General features: G+C 42.1%; 1 protein-coding gene across 1 annotated transcript in view; it reads left to right on the top strand.

The window, feature by feature from the left end:
• LOC137308838 (collagen alpha-2(IX) chain-like) overlaps window positions 1-17,539 on the top strand; it is a 71,034-nt gene extending 53,495 nt beyond the window's left edge. The window contains exons 24-30 of the mRNA XM_067977301.1: window positions 1,571-1,615; window positions 1,702-1,734; window positions 7,004-7,150; window positions 10,476-10,652; window positions 15,733-15,823; window positions 15,933-16,010; window positions 17,220-17,539. Of these exons, the coding sequence (XP_067833402.1) occupies window positions 1,571-1,615; window positions 1,702-1,734; window positions 7,004-7,150; window positions 10,476-10,652; window positions 15,733-15,823; window positions 15,933-16,010; window positions 17,220-17,416 (768 nt within the window). The 3' untranslated portion in view covers window positions 17,417-17,539. The remainder of the gene's footprint in view (window positions 1-1,570; window positions 1,616-1,701; window positions 1,735-7,003; window positions 7,151-10,475; window positions 10,653-15,732; window positions 15,824-15,932; window positions 16,011-17,219) is intronic.
• The last annotated feature ends 962 nt before the right edge of the window (window positions 17,540-18,501 follow it).

Raw genomic sequence — 18,501 nt, 5'->3', positions numbered from 1 at the left:
AATAAAAACTACCCCACCCGGATTCTCTCACTAACACTCTCAAGCTCTGACCTACCCTTCTGGTCTGCGATGATATTGACACCTCTGTTGATCCATTATAAGTGCCTCACCTCCACTTCTAATATCCTTGTCCCCTTTGGATCTCGGAATGTCTCTTGCCCCCATCACTCTCCTGGTACAACAGTCATCTTTGTGGCCTTAAATCCACTGAAATGTAAGCTGAAATGTACCTGGCCTGGCAGTCCACTACCAGCCTCGGTTTGAATACAACAAAATTTACCGTTTCTCCTTTTCACTTGCTAAATTCGCCTACAACTCCAAAATTATTTTGCAGTAGAAACAACCCTATTCTCCACTACCAACCATCTCCTCCAATCTCCTCTCCTTGTGTTCCTTCCGTCCCTACTTTGCATTATAAATATAAGTGGACTGCTCTGTGTCCCAAACTGAGGCTATCTGCAACAGTGCCTCTGCATCTGCCTCCTCCTACCTCCTTAACTCTGATCCTTTGCTCCTTCTCTCTTCCAAGCCATGCCCCAGCCCACAATTATCCCACAGTTTTCCATCATCTCCCCCATCCATGTGCTCCCTCCATTCCCTCGGTTCCCGGCTCTTTGACTGCTGACATTACCAACCTATCGCTATCCTTCACTATTGTCCCTATCGTCTTCAAAACAATGGTCACAAAACCATCTTTTTAAAAACTCATTTTAAATCCACCACCCTCTCTAATTCCCTGTCTCAAATCTTCTCTTCCTCGCTGTTAAAATAGCAGACACAGGAATGCCAGAAAATGTTGACAATAGTCCCTCGAAGCCGTGTCCAAACCATTTTTGTACATTTAAAGATAGAGTTTACTGTTGACAATATTAGTAAACAAATGCTTAACACATTGAATGACATTCCTGTGTCTGCTATTTTTACAGGGCAGTAACCCTCTTAAAATAATGGGTTATTGCTTTTGTTAACATATCAGACTGAAGAGTGTCATATAAATGTGTTAAACATTTGTCTGCTATGAACCCCAACACTAATTTCTTCCCTATAGTCTTAACCACTACCCACTGATTTTCTTTTGTTAAAATTTGAAGTGATAATCCACATAACATAGTGTTGAATACAAAATAACATTGTTAATATAACTTTTTAGTGGAATTATATTTTTTGTTCTTTTAGCATCTCTGCACTACACACCTATGTCTGGCCAATAGGATTGGCAGACTACCCCCTACCAAGCTTCAGCCAATGCTGCTGTGTAACCAGATACTAGGAAGTGCTCAAGAATGGTTGGGATGAGATGAACTACCTACTTTTTCCCCTTCCCAACTCTTGGGAAACAACTAGACTGCACTGTAACCCTATCCCCACAGTATGGCTGGAACTGGAAGTGCACTTGATGAGGAATCAGGGATGTGGATCTGAATTCTGCCAGGGTGCTAGTTATGTCTTGTAACACTGGCTGCCCTTGGTATAGTTTTTATATTCCTTCAACTTTGTATGAATGAACACTCGGGTTTCTTGTCAGCCTATGGAAATGCTAATTTTACAATTCAAATCTTGCCTTTATTAGGGTGAAACTGGAAGAACTGGACTTAAAGGCAAAACAGGACCTAAGGTATTTCATACACAGTGCACATTAAATCAACAAATTATGCTTGAAAGTTTGCAAATTTGTACATAATCTCTTCTTTCTCTGTATAGGGCATCAACGGTGATGTAGGCGACAAAGGACAGGTTTGTAATTGTTAATTTTTCAAGATATATCCCGTTAGGTACAAGCAAAAACAGGCATTGTACTAAACATGACAGATAGATAGAAAAGGTTACAGCGTAAGTATTTACTTTGTGGTACTGGTAATTTTCTTTCATACAATAGGCATTCGTAGTTTTCCCGTGAGACCTTTCTGTAGTAAAATAGTGTTTGTTATTGTATCATCAATTCAATTAAATCACAAACAGGCTAATGGAGCTAGGAGACAGACAGACGTTCTATTGGTGCTGGCGAAGACAAAATTGGCTTAACTTTGACAGTATAAGAAATGTGTTGTCAAAGGCAGCTAATGCGAAGAGCACATTGGAGGATTGAGTTGTGCTCTCTAATGACTTAGTTGGTAAATGGAGTGCCCAGTGCGGAATTGAGCTGTACAGACTGGAAAGATCTCAAGTTTAATCTCTGGTCTGTGTTGTTAGCTGATCTCAGCTGGAAAAGTGGGGTAGGACTGATACAATTATCCTGTAGGTTAGGGAGAGGAACATCATCTAGGATTTCTGCTCCTGATTGCTATCACAAGATAATTACAGATGCCATTTGGTCCATCTGCGTTCATACATCCAGAATGACCTAGATTCCCCATTGTAACAGTTCTTAAATGATTCCAGGGTTTTCGGCTCCTCTCTTCTGTCTGAAATTCCGTTCCATATATTGATCACTCTTTGTGTGAAGAACTTTATGATGTCAGTCCTAAATTTGCTCTTTACTGCCTTGAACCTGTGGCCTCTTGTTCTATTCTCTCAATTTAGTTCAAAGTAATTTTTCAAATGTATCTTTTCCATATTGTTTACTATCTTGTATACCTCTATGAAGTCAGCTGAGTCTCCTTTCAAGACTGCAAAGCTCAAACTTTCCAGTCTTTCCTCTTAACACTGATCTGTAACATTAGGGATCAGTCTTTTGGCTCTTCACTGCATTGTCTCCAATGCTTAAATGCTTTCTTTGTGACCACAGTACTCAAGATGTGATCTAACCAGGGCACTATATAGCTTGATCGAGACTTGTATTCAACTAGGAAATAAGACCAGAGATCACCTCGAGTCCGTGGGAAACCAGGTTGTATACTTGCTTGTCATTTAATGTAATGCTGAAGACAGCTATAGTGGAATTCTGTTGTAAGTCAATATTAAAGCTTGTTGTTGAATAACCACTCGGGCCCAAATCAGGTGGAAGTTATTGTTGAAGGACTAACAACCCTTTGTTGTGACAGTAATGGAAAATCCGCCTACATTGGCCTCCCTGGATGGGCCCTGAAAATAAGTGTTTAAAACTTGTTGAGTGACCACTCGGGCCTGAATCACTCGGATGTTATTGTTGAAGGACTAACAGGACAAACCTGTTGGACGGTTGCAGCAGATTGTATTTGGATATTATGGGGGTGATTTTAAACCCCAAGAACTGGTGGATTGGGGGTGGGTGGAAGTTGAAAATAGTTGTTTTTTTGGGTCGCAACCTCAATATTTTCGGACTTTGCATTCCCAGTGGGAAGCCTGTACTTTTACACGCCGACGTTAAACCCGGAAATAAAGCCGGGTTGCAGTCGCGACCCAAAAAACAACTATTTTCAACTCCCACCAGTTCTTGGGGTTTAAAATCACCCCTTATGTATTTGTGTGTATTTCTCCCCTCTCTCGTCGGGCGGTGTCATTCTGTCCTTAATACACTAAATTAATAAAAATCCAAGGGAGCACTTGAATTATTTCCGGCGCTTTTGGAACAAAGGTAATACTGAGGCACCATCTGTCAAACTGCAGCAGTATCGAGTTTGGTATCGTTGAGGTGAGAGCCCCTGTGTCCTTTCCACCAATGACATCTCAACTTTCAGATCAAACTCAGCAATTCAGAGTCAACCCGCTGATGATCACTATACACACAGACTGACCGGAGAATGGGGACTATCGGGAAAGAGTTTACTGCAATAAAGTTTAAACCCAAAGCACTTGACAAAAGAACGCAGTCGTTAGAAACATATTTTTAACATAAAAATACAACGATGCAGGAAAATATTTGACTTTGTCTCCTTAACTCTGCTCTAATAACAAGTTGTGTCGTGTCCTTAAGTGGTCCAGTAATGCAGGACTGTAACTATGGCAATGCACAATGAGGGAATGAAGGTGGAACCTCCCAGATAATATTTCTCAAAGAAGTTGAATTTATTTACAGATAGTCATCACAAAATATAAATTGTTGCTTTTACAAAACAGTTTTTAAATTTAGTCTATTGGGCCATGATTTTTATAATCAAAGCAATGCGCTGTTTGTCTGGATTGTGAAAAATGTGTTACCAATTGGCAAATTTTAATAGAAAGATACCAGGGGCCGAGTCTCAGGCAGTGTGAGCTCTCATCTTGTTGCAGATTTCAAACCAGGCCTTTAAAAAACAAAGACAGCGACATTTGGACATCAGATTTGTGCTGAATTATAATAATAGAGAATTTTCCAAGTTGCTTTGAATTAAATCAAATGTCAATTAGAGAAACTTTTGTCAAAGAAACTGGAAAATAATTTTCACCGAAGGCAATATTATTCTGTGGTTCGGAAAACCAAGCAACCAAAAATTTTATAACATACTCACATTGAACATAAGGATATTTGTTTAAATTTAAAAACAGCCAACTGTTTCACTGGTTAAAATTGCGGATATTTACTTGTTAGGATGAAAACCAATTTCACCTTTATTGGAAACTGTTCAGTTGAAGGTGAGAAGCTTTGATCACCGGTAATATCTGGAAGCAAGAATCAGTAAAATGGGAATTTTAAAATGGACTTCCATAAACGGTACATCCTAATAGTCTGGATACCCATTTTCTATGGGAAGATAGATTACTGAGTTCTGTAATGGCATAAATGCCAAGATATTGTATAGATGTCTAAATCATGTCATTCTAAACTGGCAGGCATTTCTGGCAAATGTATAAACCCCAGCCAGAAAATTGGATGGGGTTGCTAAATGAGTAGACATCTGAGTAACTGATCACATTTTTCTGTCTGTTTACACCCACTTTACACCCATTAATAGGGCATATCTGATTGGAAAATCTAACCTATTATATTCTGTTACAAGATAATTGAATTACATGATAACTGAGCTGGGACATGGAAATTGTACAGAGTTTCACTGTATTTGAATTTTCTGTAAGTAGAATCCACCCAATGCACTGAAAGAAGATGACAGTTGGGCCAAGTAAAAGAAGCAGGATTTTTTTTTAAAAATTAGAAATCTCAAAAGAAAACTGGAAAGGTACATAGCAGAGGACGCAAAACACAACGCCAAAAATATCATCCAATGCTATAAAAGCAAGAGAGTAGTTAGGAAGAAGTTAAAACCCTAAGGGATCCATACAGAGTTGAACACGGGGATGTACATGAAATGGTTAACAAGCCTAATAACTACTTTGGAGTTTTCTTTTAGATGGGAAGGACTCTTATAATATACATCAATCACATGTTTACTCTGTAACTCTTAGATAGGCTGATAGGACTGTAAATCATTAAATCTTGCGGGATTGTTTTAACTAATCCCCAGGATACTTACAACGACAACGGGGGATATGTGAGTAATAGTGAAGGGGAGTTTGTGGGGCTCAATGAACAAAGAGTGGTGGGTGAGGGGGAGGGGGAGGGAGAACATTCAGACAGATTGGAAACAGCCAAATGTAATTCTCTTATTCAAGTAGGCCAGTAGAACCATATCTGGTATCTATGGATTCTCCTATTGACCTCAGTTTATCAGAAAACTAATGGAATCAATAACCAGAAACAAATTGGAAAAGCACCTATGTGAAATTATCATATTAAAGGACAATCAACATGATTTTAGAATTTAAACAGAAAATGCCGGAAATACTTAGCAAGTCAGGCAGTATCTGTGGAGAAAGAAACAGAGTTAACGTTTCAGGTCGATGACTCTTCGTCAGTTTTTCCAGCATTTTCTGTTTTTATTTCAGATTTCCAGCATCCGCACTATTTTGCTTTTGACTTTACAATTTGCTTGACCAACCTCCCAAATCATTTTTGATGAAGTGACATCCCAGGTTGACATTGTACCTAGGCTTCCAAAAGGCCTTTGATAAAGTATTGCAGAAAGATTCTAATTACAAGCTAGGGTTAATGGTTATCAAGGGTAAGGCATGGATGAGGATTAAGGGAAGGAAATATAGCACAGTGCTAAGGGGAGCTAGGTTGCAATGGGGCTGGGGTATTGACTGGGATGTCCCAGGAGCCCATAATATAGATATTTCGTATAGATAAATAACCTGAATTCACAGATTCAAATTAAATTTGTAGATAGCACCAAGTTAGGTTGGACTGTGACTCAGAAGAGGCAGCTAAGATCTCACAAAAGAGATCTCAACAGGCTTGCACGTGAGCTGATTGTCAATATGGACAAATGCAATGTACTGCATGTATTCTATCCTCTTTTTACTCCATGGGTGGGATTCTCCAAGGGAGAAGTTGAAAGGAGACCTAAAGGTTTTAGTTGACTTATCACTCTCCATGTCCACACCCATGTGAGGTGGCAATAAACAAAGGAAATGGAATACGGATTATATTGCCAAATCAGTTTAGTTCAAAGTAGGACAGTGTTACTGGTCAAGCTGCACCTGGATTATTGTGTACAGTTCTGATTGCCTCAACAGAAGGCAGCCATTCAGACCTCGATGGCATTGCACAGGACAGAAACAAAGCTGGTCCCAGCTGTCAGAGAGAACAGCAGCAGGAATGACGATAAACTAGGGCTCCGTAGGCTCAGAAAAAAGCATCTCAGAGGGGACTTTATAGAGATACACAAGATTTTTAATGGGATAGTAACCTTCAAATGGGATAAACCTGAAACAATACTTTCAGATATACCGGGGTAGCAAGACAAGAGGGCGCAGGTTTAGGGATGCAAGGTGAAATTTAGGACAGATGTGAGGAAATATTTCTTTACACAAGAAGGCAATCATCAACTAGAAAGGGCTGCCAGGAATGGTAGTTGAGACCAAGGGCACTGAGCTGATTTAAGAAACAACTAGACAAGAAAATGATAGGGTTCTATTATGGAAGGATGCAATAACAATGGACTTAAGGACGGCTTTCATCCAAACCTATCTTGTGAAAGCCAATATACTTGCCTTTTGTCTGATTCAACACTGAATAATAAGCACATCTTTTATGTTCAGTAATTGGCATGCACACTTTAAATGGTACATTGCTGTAAATTTTGTTTAATATTTGTTTTTAATTTAGCCTGGACCACGTGGCCTTCCAGGAGATGTTGGAATAGAAGGCAGAAGAGGTGTGCCTGGAATCCCTGGACCTCGTGGCTTTCCAGGGCCCATAGGAGAGATTGGTGAATCTGGGCCAAGAGGAGAACCAGGACCTGTAGGAGCACATGTATGTTCAAATGAATTTCAAAATAACTTTTAAGAAGGGAAACAGTGACTCTTTAATCTGTGTTTTTCAGAGAATAATGTTCAAATTGTTCCAAGGTTTTCTTTCCTTCCTTTTGTTTTCCAATAGTGTAATAATCCTCTTTAATCATATTTCATTTAAGTAAAAGAACTGTGTGTACGTACCGTCTTAATCAGTTGTCTAGCCTGTCCTCAATTTAACAGCGAGATAAAGACTATCCTATTTCATTGAACTCTTCTCCATTTGTCAGAGTCATAGAATCATAGAAGTTTACAACACGGAAACAGGCCCTTCGGCCCAACATGTCCATGTCGCCCAGTTTATACCACTAAGCTAGTCCCGATTGCCTGCACTTGGCCCATATCCCTCTATACCCATCTTACCCATGTAAATGTCCAAATGCTTTTTAAAAGACAAAATTGTACCCGCCTCCACTACTGCCTCTGGCAGCTCGTTCCAGACCCTCACCACCCTTTGAGTGAAAAAATTGCTCCTCTGGACCCTTTTGCATCTCTCCCCTCTCACCTTAAATCTATGCCCCCTCGTTATAGACTCCCCTACCTTTGGGAAAAGATTTTGACTATCTACCTTATCTATGCCCCTCATTATTTTATCGACTTCTATAAGATCATCCCTAAACCTCCTACTCTCCAGGGAAAAAAGTCTCAGTCTATCCAACCTCTCCCTATAAGTCAAACCATCAAGTCCCGGTAGCATCCTAGTAAATCTTTTCTGCACTCTTTCTAGTTTAATAATATCCTTTCTATAATAGGGTGACCAGAACTGTACACAGTATTCCAAGTGTGGCCTTACTAATGTCTTGTACAACTTCAACAAGACATCCCAACTCCTGTATTCAATGTTCTGACCAATGAAACCAAGCATGCCGAATGCCTTCTTCACCACCCTATCCACCTGTGACTCCACTTTCAAGGAGCTATGAACCTGTACTCCTAGATCTCTTTGTTCTATAACTCTCCCCAACGCCCTACCATTAACGGAGTAGGTCCTGGCCCGATTCGATCTACCAAAATGCACCACCTCACATTTATCTAAATTAAACTCCATCTGCCATTCATCGGCCCACTGGCCCAATTTATCAAGATCCCGTTGCAATCCTAGATAACCTTCTTCACTGTCCACAATGCCACCATTCTTGGTGTCATCTCCAAACTTACTAACCATGCCTCCTAAATTCTCATCCAAATCATTAATATAAATAACAAATAACAGCGGACCCAGCACCGATCCCTGAGGCACACCGCTGGTCACAGGCCTCCAGTTTGAAAAACAACCCTCTACAACCACCCTCTGTCTTCTGTCGTCAATCCAATTTTGTATCCAATTGGCTACCTCACCTTGGATCCCATGAGATTTAACCTTATGTAACAACCTACCATGCGGTACCTTGTCAAAGGCTTTGCTAAAGTCCATGTAGACCACGTCTACTGCATAGCCCTCATCTATCTTCTTGGTTACCCCTTCAAAAAACTCAATCAAATTCGTGAGACATGATTTTCCTCTCACAAAACTATGCTGACTGTTCCTAATCAGTCCCTGCCTCTCCAAATGCCTGTAGATCCTGTCCCTCAGAATACCCTCTAACAACTTCCTCCATTTTTATAATTTTACATGAAGCTTTATTTTACATTTTAGTTCTGCTTTTCCAGTTACCTATTTTTTTGGGACACTGTCAGCGCACCCTATAACATATAGTCAACTCTAAACTGATATCAAAATGTCCTAATTTATGACATCAATCAGATTTTTTGCCATTCATTTAGGTGTGATTCAATAATGGTACGAGGATATTTTCTTTGCTCTGTGTACAGACATACTTATATTAGATAACACCTATAAGAGTCTAATGTTGAAGAAGAGGGTCATAAAATGGGCAGGACCTATGTCTGGCCAGGTCACACTGGCGCAGGAGATTCCCTTAACAGAAATGGCTGTTGCCCTCAAGAGCAGAGAACCATCTCGACGAGGCGAGGAACATTTCCTGTTCGCTATTTGATGCACAATTCTAGACGTACCCTTAAAGAATGTACTTATGATTTCACTCCAAATAACAAACAAAGGAAATCTTCCTCCAAGGTGGATTTCCGGGGCTCCTGGAGGGCAGCATCACTGCTGGTGGCAAATATACAAATGCTGCCACCATGGCACTGGGTGCCATCTTTCTGGCCGCCCATACAGACCAGAAACGCTGGCCACAGGGGAAGGTCAAGGTTCATCAATCAGAGGATTGTGAATCTATGGAATTCTCTACCCCAAAGGGCTGTGGATGCTCAGTTGTTGAGTATACTCAAGGCTGAGATTGATAGATTTTTGTACTCTAAGGGAATTAAGGGATATGGGGATCGTGCAGGAGAGTGGAGTTGAGGTCGAAGATCAGCCATGATCTCATTGAATGGCGGAGCAGGCTCGAGGGGCCGTATGGCTTACTCCTGCTCTTATTTCTTATGTCAACAGCCAGAAAAGGTCATGATTTGACATTCAAACAGCTGGAAATAGACAAGATGCTCTCACTCCATTAGCTGCACACCTAAGTGTAAAGGAGTTGAGGCTTGGGGAGTTGATGGCATGGAAATTTGAATCTATGAATATGCTGTTGGCTTAAGGTCAGTCGTTTCAGTGAAATAAACTCAGGGAGCCAATCCCACATTTTTGCAAAACACCGTAGAGGCTAGCATACCCATTAAGACCCGCTCCCTATACACATTGTAAAAACATAAGACAACCTGATGTTCAAGTACAAAAGTAAAAGTGCCTTATCTTTCAACTTCGTCTGAAACAAATCACCAGCCCACTGGCATCTGTGGAGAAACCATTCACAACATATCTAAGGAGGATGCTACAAAAAGAATAGATGAGACGTAAGGGGCTAAATACTTAAAATTGAAAGTACATCTCCTTATACTGATATTTGTCTTTTTAAAAAAAATGTTCTTTAGTTCCATGTATTTCTCATGTTTATGTAGAATATTTAATATTTAGTCATAGAAATCTATAATAATTTTTTTAAATGTCTTGGAAAAAATGTATATTTTCAATACTGATATTTTGTAATTGGATAGTTAAAAAAAATAATTTAGATTTCTTTTAGCAATTTTTCAGGTAAAATATTCTTAGCGTTCACGTTTCCTGGTACTGTATTGCTTGTAACAAAAACGTAATTATTTTGAAAACAGAAAGCACTGTAAAGTCTTTAAGGTGCAATCTGTTCATTTATAGCTACATAGTCCATTGAAAGGATGACAACCGTCTTAAACTATTTAAAAGAATTTATTTGTGTTACTGCTAGGGTCCAGGGATGCCTGAGGAACAAGTATATGAATTGTGCAAAAGTGTAGTGAATGAACAAATAGCAATCTACGCATCTGCAATCAGATGGGCGTGTGCAAGGGCATGTCCAACCAACAATATAACATTGATAGGGCCTCCTGGATCTCCTGGTTTGCCAGGGAAACGAGGAGAACAAGTAAGTTGCTCACAACTATATAGAACACCAACCAAAATGTGAATTTTGTGATGTATATTTTTTTGTATGTATTATGTATTATCACTCTCATTTTTGTTGGTTCATCATTGAATTCTGGAATACTGATGAGGAATCACCTAACAGTAATAGTGGAAACAAAGGGCGAAATGTTTGGATTGGGTGTCAAATGGGTGCGATATTAGAGTCATAGAGTTATACAGCACGGATAGAGGCCCTTCGGCCCATCGTGTCCGCGCTGTGCCCATGGCGCCTGCCCAACGTGGCAATTAGGAGGTCTGAACCGCTTACACAAATATAATATACTTTTTTATTCCTTCTCTGGATGTGGGAGTCGCTGGCATTTAATGCCCATCCCTAGTTGCCCATGAGAAGGTGGTGGTGGGCCCACTGCATTTTACAAGTGTATACCCCTTTTAAGTATGCAGTTTAAGAAAGTTGTTTCATTTTCTCATGAATGGAAGCATATGAATTAAGCATAAAAAGGGCCAATTTCTTTAAAACATACAAGGGTAGATTTCTTTCCTTAAGGTACCTGGAAAATTGGTGTTCCGCAGGCACAATGAAGAGGGGGAAAGAGGCGGGAACCCATTACGTCAAGTCCCTTGTGCCACAATAGATTTCTTAGGGTGTCGCCAGTCGGTGGAACAGGGCCTGAACCTGTAATACGTATAGGTCCAGCATTAGTATTTTAATGCCATAAAGACTGTTGGGCACTGTAGTGGAGGGACAACTAAAGAAACCCAATGCACATGTCTGGGCCAGGACTCCCACAGGCTGGACAGCCTGCGGGAGACCTGGGGAAGCCCAGAGATCAAGGAGGCAGGTTAGCATGTTTAATTTGAATCCCTTCCCTACACGCCCAAGGACAATCTAAGGGCCTTCTGGCTGTTGCTCCCAGAGACCCCGATAGCAGCAGTTGCACTCATGTTTCCTGCCCGGTATTTCTGGTGCTGTGTCCTGTCGGATGTGAGCCTGTGCTGGAAGTGTGCCAGGTTATGCAAATAGGATTGAGCAGGATAATGGCGTGCTGACAGGCACAGCACATCTCTGGTGCACTGTGCCTGTTTGGCACCAAGCAGGTACCAATACAGGACAATTGGCCCAATAGTTTTGTAGACAGAACAGAGCTTGGTTTCATTGGAGCAAAAACAACTGAGGGAAAATGGGAGTATATTTTCCTGTTTGCTAATGTTAGTTTTAAAAAAAGGTTGGCAGGAGCATAATGGACTTTTTTTTATTAACATCAGCAGTTGGAGAAAAATAGGCTTATTGTTAGACAAGTGATTTGTTGCAGCATGAAATATCCTGGGCAACTTCTTGCTATTTTTACCATTTCTCTTGCAACTGCCTCTCAACTTTCAGAACTTTTGCCATACTGAATCACTTACCATATCCATGGTCCATATTTTTGAAATGCTGTGATTAAAGACCTTGGAGTATGATATTAATACATTAAGAGTCCAGTAGATGAACAGACAGTGTATTAATATTTGCAGAGGTCAGAATGAGAAAACTAAGCACATAGGAAATCATTGACGTAAAAGGAACATTCAGCCCATCCAGCCATTTCTACCCCTGACCAATCCATTCTGTTGTAAACTCTACTCAACCCATTTAAGGGCAAATTTTGGCTTTCTGCGTCCTTGGCATAGTCAGCAGTGCATGACAGGAATTCAGTGTGTGCCCCCACAATTTGTTGTCCATTAATTTTAACAGGTGGAAAATCATGGGGGAACACACACCTGAACTCCTGACATGAGCTCCCAAAATATGAAGGTTTATGCCAGGAATGCTTAAGACAAAAATTTACTCCTTCATCTCCTGAGTAAAGGCTCTGCAAAATTTGCCCCTCTGCTGTCCCCCAGAAAATCGAGCAATACTCCAGAATACCTATCAAAACTTAATATCTGCACTGTACAGCCTAGGCTAGTTGTGTTCCTGGGTATGGCATATCTATAATCCAATAACTCAGGAGTCACAACGTGCCAGAGTATTCAATTATTTCCATTTACCCTTATAGCTCTGAATGCCAAATCTAACCATGTATCTAGCCAGCTCTTTTTTCAAAGGTGTTAATTAACATAGCTTTAACTGCTTTATCTATGGGCTTGATTTTAGGGTCGGGTTTCCTGCGGGTTTCCAGTGGGGGGGCCCCGAAAATCCCGATATGCGGTCACGTGACCGGATCGCGCCGCGATCCCGACCACTTCCGGGTTCCCCGATGACGTGCGGGGCTGCGTGCGTGGCCCCCGCTGGTGGGAATCCCGCAGGCAATTAAAGCCAGCGGGGTTCCACTTGAGAGTACTTACCTTGCTTGTTGAGGTCAGTTAATGAGCTGAATCAGCTGTCAAAAGAGGAAGTGTGGGATTTCACCTGCATCGCAGAGTGTTTCCCACACTGGGGGAAACAGTCTCTCTCCAACCAGGCGTGTTGCAGCCAGCAGCCTGTGGCAGGTGCCAAGGTGCACCCCACGGGGGAGAGCCCTCACCCACGCAGGAGGCCACCGCGTCACATAGGGCAACCCCTGCCCCCCACCACCCCCCGCCAAGCCAGAGGACAGACCGACACGAAACTGCAGCCCCAGTCCGAGGAACCACCCACCTACCCTGCACAACCCCTCAGACTAACACCTGCCAGATGGGTGGTGCGTGGACACCCTCGGAGGACGAACAGCATGACCAGCCCCAGCAGCCTCGCAGTCCACGCCGTCCGCCGCAGAGACGTGGAGCCCCCCAACACGGTGTTGTTGCACACCCACCTGCACAGCAAGAGGGAGGGCTACCGCAGAGAGAGACGCATCGCAGAGGGCACTACCCTCGCCACAGGGTCCACATACCGAGGCGCAGCTCCCCGGACCTCTCCGAGCAGCAGTGCACACGGAGGCGCAGATTCGCTCGACATGTAGTCGTGGAGATCTGCAGGCTCTTTCATGCCGAGCGGCTCCTGGCTGGCCCCAGCACCAACTGCTTACCTGTCGCTGGCAAAGTCACCACTGCCCTCCACAACTTCTCCTCCGCATCCTTCCAGGGTGCAGCCGGCTACACCTCGGATGTCTCTCAGTCGTCTGCGCGGAAGAGCCCTGCAAATACACCTGCACCTACTCTGCAGTAACACGATGGGTGGCATCAGTGGTGGGTCCTCATAGTGATACCCAGGAGCGGGCATTATTGGACACAACAGACAGGATTCGCGGAGACATGGCAGTGGTGGTGCCAATATAATGTGTGCTGTTTGTTGCTCTGAAATTCAATATAGGTAACACCCATGGCAAACCCTCCGACACCCTTGTGCACCCCCTTCATGCTCACGAAACATTTGCCTTACGCTGCCTACTGCACATATGTGATGCATGCCCTGTGTCTGCAGCACAGGTGGTGGCAGGTTGAGTGAGGCTGGCCGTGAGGGAGATGCACGAGAGGGTGAGTATGGGATAGAGCCATGAGATTGTATGAGGATTGGGTCGCGTGTTAGTGGCAGGATGAGTACTGGCGAGGTGAGTAGGTGGAGGTAAGATGAGGATGGGGTTTGAGTGGGTATGAGGGGTGATGTGACAGAGTAGTGTTGGCGGTGCCGAAGGAGATGTGGGGTTGGGGCAGTGTTGTGGCAGATGGAGTGTAGGGGAAAGACTTCGTGTTCTCACTGTGGCTGACCTACTGAGGTCATTGCAGCGCCTCCTGCACTGTATGCAGGTGGGCGATATGTTGGTTGCGCAGGTGACCCCCTCTGCCACCTCGAGCCAGGCCTTCTTGGTGGCAGAGGCTGGCCGCTTCCTCCCGCCTGCCGGGTGCAAGATCTCTGTCTTCGCCCTCCTCCTCACCCCATCTGATGATACCTGGGGTGAGGCATCATTAAACTGGGAGCAGCCTTCCCCCTGGGCTGCTCCATGCTGTAATTTGTTCCATTGGTTGCAGCATCTGTCAGTGGAGGACTGCCCCTTTAAATAGAGCGCCTCCAGCTGACAGATCGTACTGCGCATGCGCAGCCCGCCCGACGCGCAGACCAGCAGCGCGGACCCCGGAGGAGCAGGTAATTGATTCCTATTAGTGTGTTCCTGCTACGATCGCACGGGCAACCCACTAATTTCACCGAGCGTGTTGACCACGCTCCCGAAACCCAACCTGCCGGAAACCCGCAGGCCTGGTAAAATCGAGCCCTATGAGCCTGTTCCATATAGCCACAACTTTGTTGGGGGAAAACATTCTTTTTGCTAAAAGCTTGTTAATTTAATTTCTGTGCACTTTAGTTCTACGCCCACCTGGTTGGCTGACAGCTCTAAAGTAAAATTTTATATCATTAACTTTACTATAATTATAATTTAGGAAGAGTTTTATATATATATGGGAGGTCACAGAGGGTTGTAGAAGTTTGGAACTCTCTTCCGCAAAAGGCAATTGAAACTAGCTCAATTGCTAAATTTAAATGTGAGATAGCTTTTTGGCAACCAAAGGTATTAAGGGATATGGGCCAAAGGCAGGTATATGGAGTTAGATCACAGATCAGCCACGATCTTATCAAATGGCGGAGCAGGCACGAGGGGCTGAATGGCCTACTCCTGTTCCTATGTTCCTAGGTCAATAATCTCTCTCTTTTTCTTTGTGTTATACTACCTGTGGTTCATTGGAAGCTGATCCGCACCCAAGCCTCTGCCATTGTTGCTATGACCCAGCTGATAAAAGGCAAATGAAAGCAGCCCAAGGGCGACATTTCCCTCGATTTTGCCCTCCCCACCCAGTGAGGCAGCACAGTCGCTCCTCATGTCAGGGTGGCTGAGATCAGGCACTCTAACACAAAGGGTTGAACCTCAATTTATTGTATGGCTTGGCACCGCATGTTGATGCTCTGACACTCTCCGCCACCAGACTGGAAACGTGGCTGATTTTTTTTTAAGTCAAGTGTCTTTTTGGAACTGTTTTAAAATTTAGTTGTGATATAAATGTTAATGCAGCAAATAAACTAGTATAGCTAATACAGGAATTCATTAAAAGCTATTTTTAAGAATATAGTTATATTAAAAATGAAATTACTGAAGACTTTTTAAAAAATATATATATCTTAACAGGGTGAACCTGGTAATGCAGGATTTGATGGTGAACCTGGGCCAAGAGGTAGAGCTGGATTAGCTGGATCAAAAGGAGCTCCTGGAGAGAGAGGTAATCTTCAGTCATATCGATGTTGGTGCTTCACTTAGAATGTTTCTACACAAAACCATCTTTGGGGATAGTTTTTGCTGATTTTAACTACAATTCTGCTGTATTTTAGGAGATAAAGGTGAAAAAGGTGCAAAAGGAGCTCAAGGGGTTGGACTTCCTGGAACAGAAGGACTACAAGGACCTAGAGGTTCACTGTCTTATATTTCATTGTGCTTTAATGATGAGTAATGGTGTGCATGGGTGCTTGAACCAATCCTAGTTTTTCATTAGTTCAGACACATTGGGGCAAAACCAAACGCTGGGATCTATGCCCCAATCGGAATCAGTTTTAAAGGAGTATTGCCTTCATGCAAATCTTATTGTCATTTCAGGAGGGAGAAGAGCCAGAAGATGTGTGTCCTATTTTCATGACAAACATATATGCACATGGTGCAATGATCCTTTTCAATCCAATGTGTGTCCTTATATTGTGTGTTTGTTAACAACAAAATTGATAAAAGCTTACCAAAGCAGGAAGATGGTGTCCCTTTAATACAATTTAAAAACACACATACACATGTTCGTATTAAGTGAGTGGGCAAGAAGGTGGCAGATATAATGTGGGGAAATGTGAAATTATCCACTTTGGTAGGAAGAACAGAAAAGCAGAATATTTTTTAAAAGGTGAGAGACTAAGAAATGTTGGCATTCAGAAGGATTTGGGTGTCCTGGTACACAAATCACAAAAAGTTAACATGCAGGTACAGCAAGCAATTAGGAAGGCAAATGGTATGTTGGCCTTTATTGCAAGGGGGTCAGAGTATAAGAGTAAGGAGGTCTTGCTGCAATTATATAGGGCTCTGGTGAGACCACACCTGGAGTACTGTGTACAGCTTAGGTAAGGAGACCAAAAGAAGGATATACTTGCCTTAGAGGGGGTGCAACAAAAGTCTTTTATACCTGAGTGGACTGGTTGCAGGAAGCAACAAAAATGAAGCCTTGGTCTCCTCCAAAATCTGATTTAAAGAGGAGAAAAATCATTTTGGTAGGGATTTTTTTCCCTCTGGTTGGCTGGACTTCTAGATTGATGGAGGAAAAAAAATCAGATTCAAATTAACCCTGTGGCAAATAAACTATTGTTTGAATCTGTGTCTGGGGAATAGGGGAGGAGAGAGATTCATCTCTCATGTTGCAGCAGCAGAGACTTTAGCGCCCCATGTGTTGAATATTTATAGATAATAAGTGTGTACTTCCGATGTTTGTGTGAGGTCACTTCACGTTTTTCTTGCTGCACCTCTGAGTTCCCTAGTTCCCTTCAGTTTCAAATCAAATTGACATAAAGAACTTTATAACTTTCTTGAAGTGTTTAATTTTTCATATTGAACTGAAAGTAACTATCTCTTTCATTATCCTTTAGGATATCCTGGATATCCAGGTGATGCCGAAGAAGGAGAACCAGGTCCACAGGGCCCAATAGGATACAGTGGACCTTCAGGTCAGCCAGGATTACCTGGCATGCCAGGAGTTCCTGGGATTTGTGAAGCTCAAGACTGTGGAATCCATGCTGCTGGTCTTCAGGCTCAACATGGACTTTTGAAAGGACCAAATTATTAGTGTTCAGCCATTGACAAAGCCATGGCCTGGAATAAAAAATAACCCGAGGTAGCAAGAATTGATCATCACTCTGAGAAATGATGCACCCAACATTGTATTTTATACTCCCCTATCCCACAGTAAAGCAGAGATTATTCAAGTTGGTAATGAATGGTTTGCATAACTGTTTTAAAAGAGTCAAGTTTGTATCTCAATACTAAAATTGTCCCTAAATGATTATTATTCAAATTATGTATTTATGTAAATAGCTAGTCAAATTTTCTTCCTATAATATATTCTGGCTCTTTCTTCATCAGGACCTTTAATGTCATTTTTAATTGTCAGTTTAAAATCCCAGGTTATTTTTTCCAGATAGTTTCAGGTTTTATTTTTAATGTTAATAAAAAGAGAACATCAGTGGAGAAAAATTAAATTTCAAAATACCCATGTAAGATCAGAGAAAATGATTTTTTAAAAAATGTTTTATTTTGAACACTCCAGAAAACAAGCAAGCAACTTCAAAAAAAAAAGTCAAGCTAAATGTCAACCCACAATTATTTATACACTTCATGGCACCACTTTCATGGGGCTTGTCATCACACTCTCACTTAAATCCCCAGATAGTCTTTATAAATTAAAAGTAAAATTAAAGAAACTATGTTTACTGTTGTGGCTCTAGCCAGTTATCTGCCACTGATGGTGGGATATAAAAAATGATTGAAGATAATGTAGAGGTGAACAATTGTGATCTTGATTATAATAAACAATGCCTTGGTGCGTGACCTGAGTCAGCCTTTGATTGAAGACCTAAGTCTTCAGGGGGAATATCAGCGTAGTAATTGTGCCAGTGCACATCTGCTCTTGCTTCATACCTAACTAGAAATGAAAGACTGACATTTGCTGTAGTGTCGAGTATTATAGTCCTCGCAGCAGTGCTAAAAATAGGTCCATATCTGCTTTATTTTTTTTAAAAAGTCCAAATTTCACAGCCTCTTTCTTTACTGCCTAAACTCCAGTTCAGAGATCCACAGCGTGCAACGTGCTGACTTCACCGATGTAATTTGTATGCATCTCCAGACCTCAGGGGTGATTTTAAACCCCAAGAA

Source organism: Heptranchias perlo, chromosome 3 (assembly GCF_035084215.1).
Source record: "Heptranchias perlo isolate sHepPer1 chromosome 3, sHepPer1.hap1, whole genome shotgun sequence".
In the NCBI taxonomy this organism is placed as follows: Eukaryota; Metazoa; Chordata; class Chondrichthyes; order Hexanchiformes; family Hexanchidae; genus Heptranchias; species Heptranchias perlo.
Note: the sequence above shows the minus strand (reverse complement) of the source record. Positions and strands in the feature narration are given on the sequence as shown.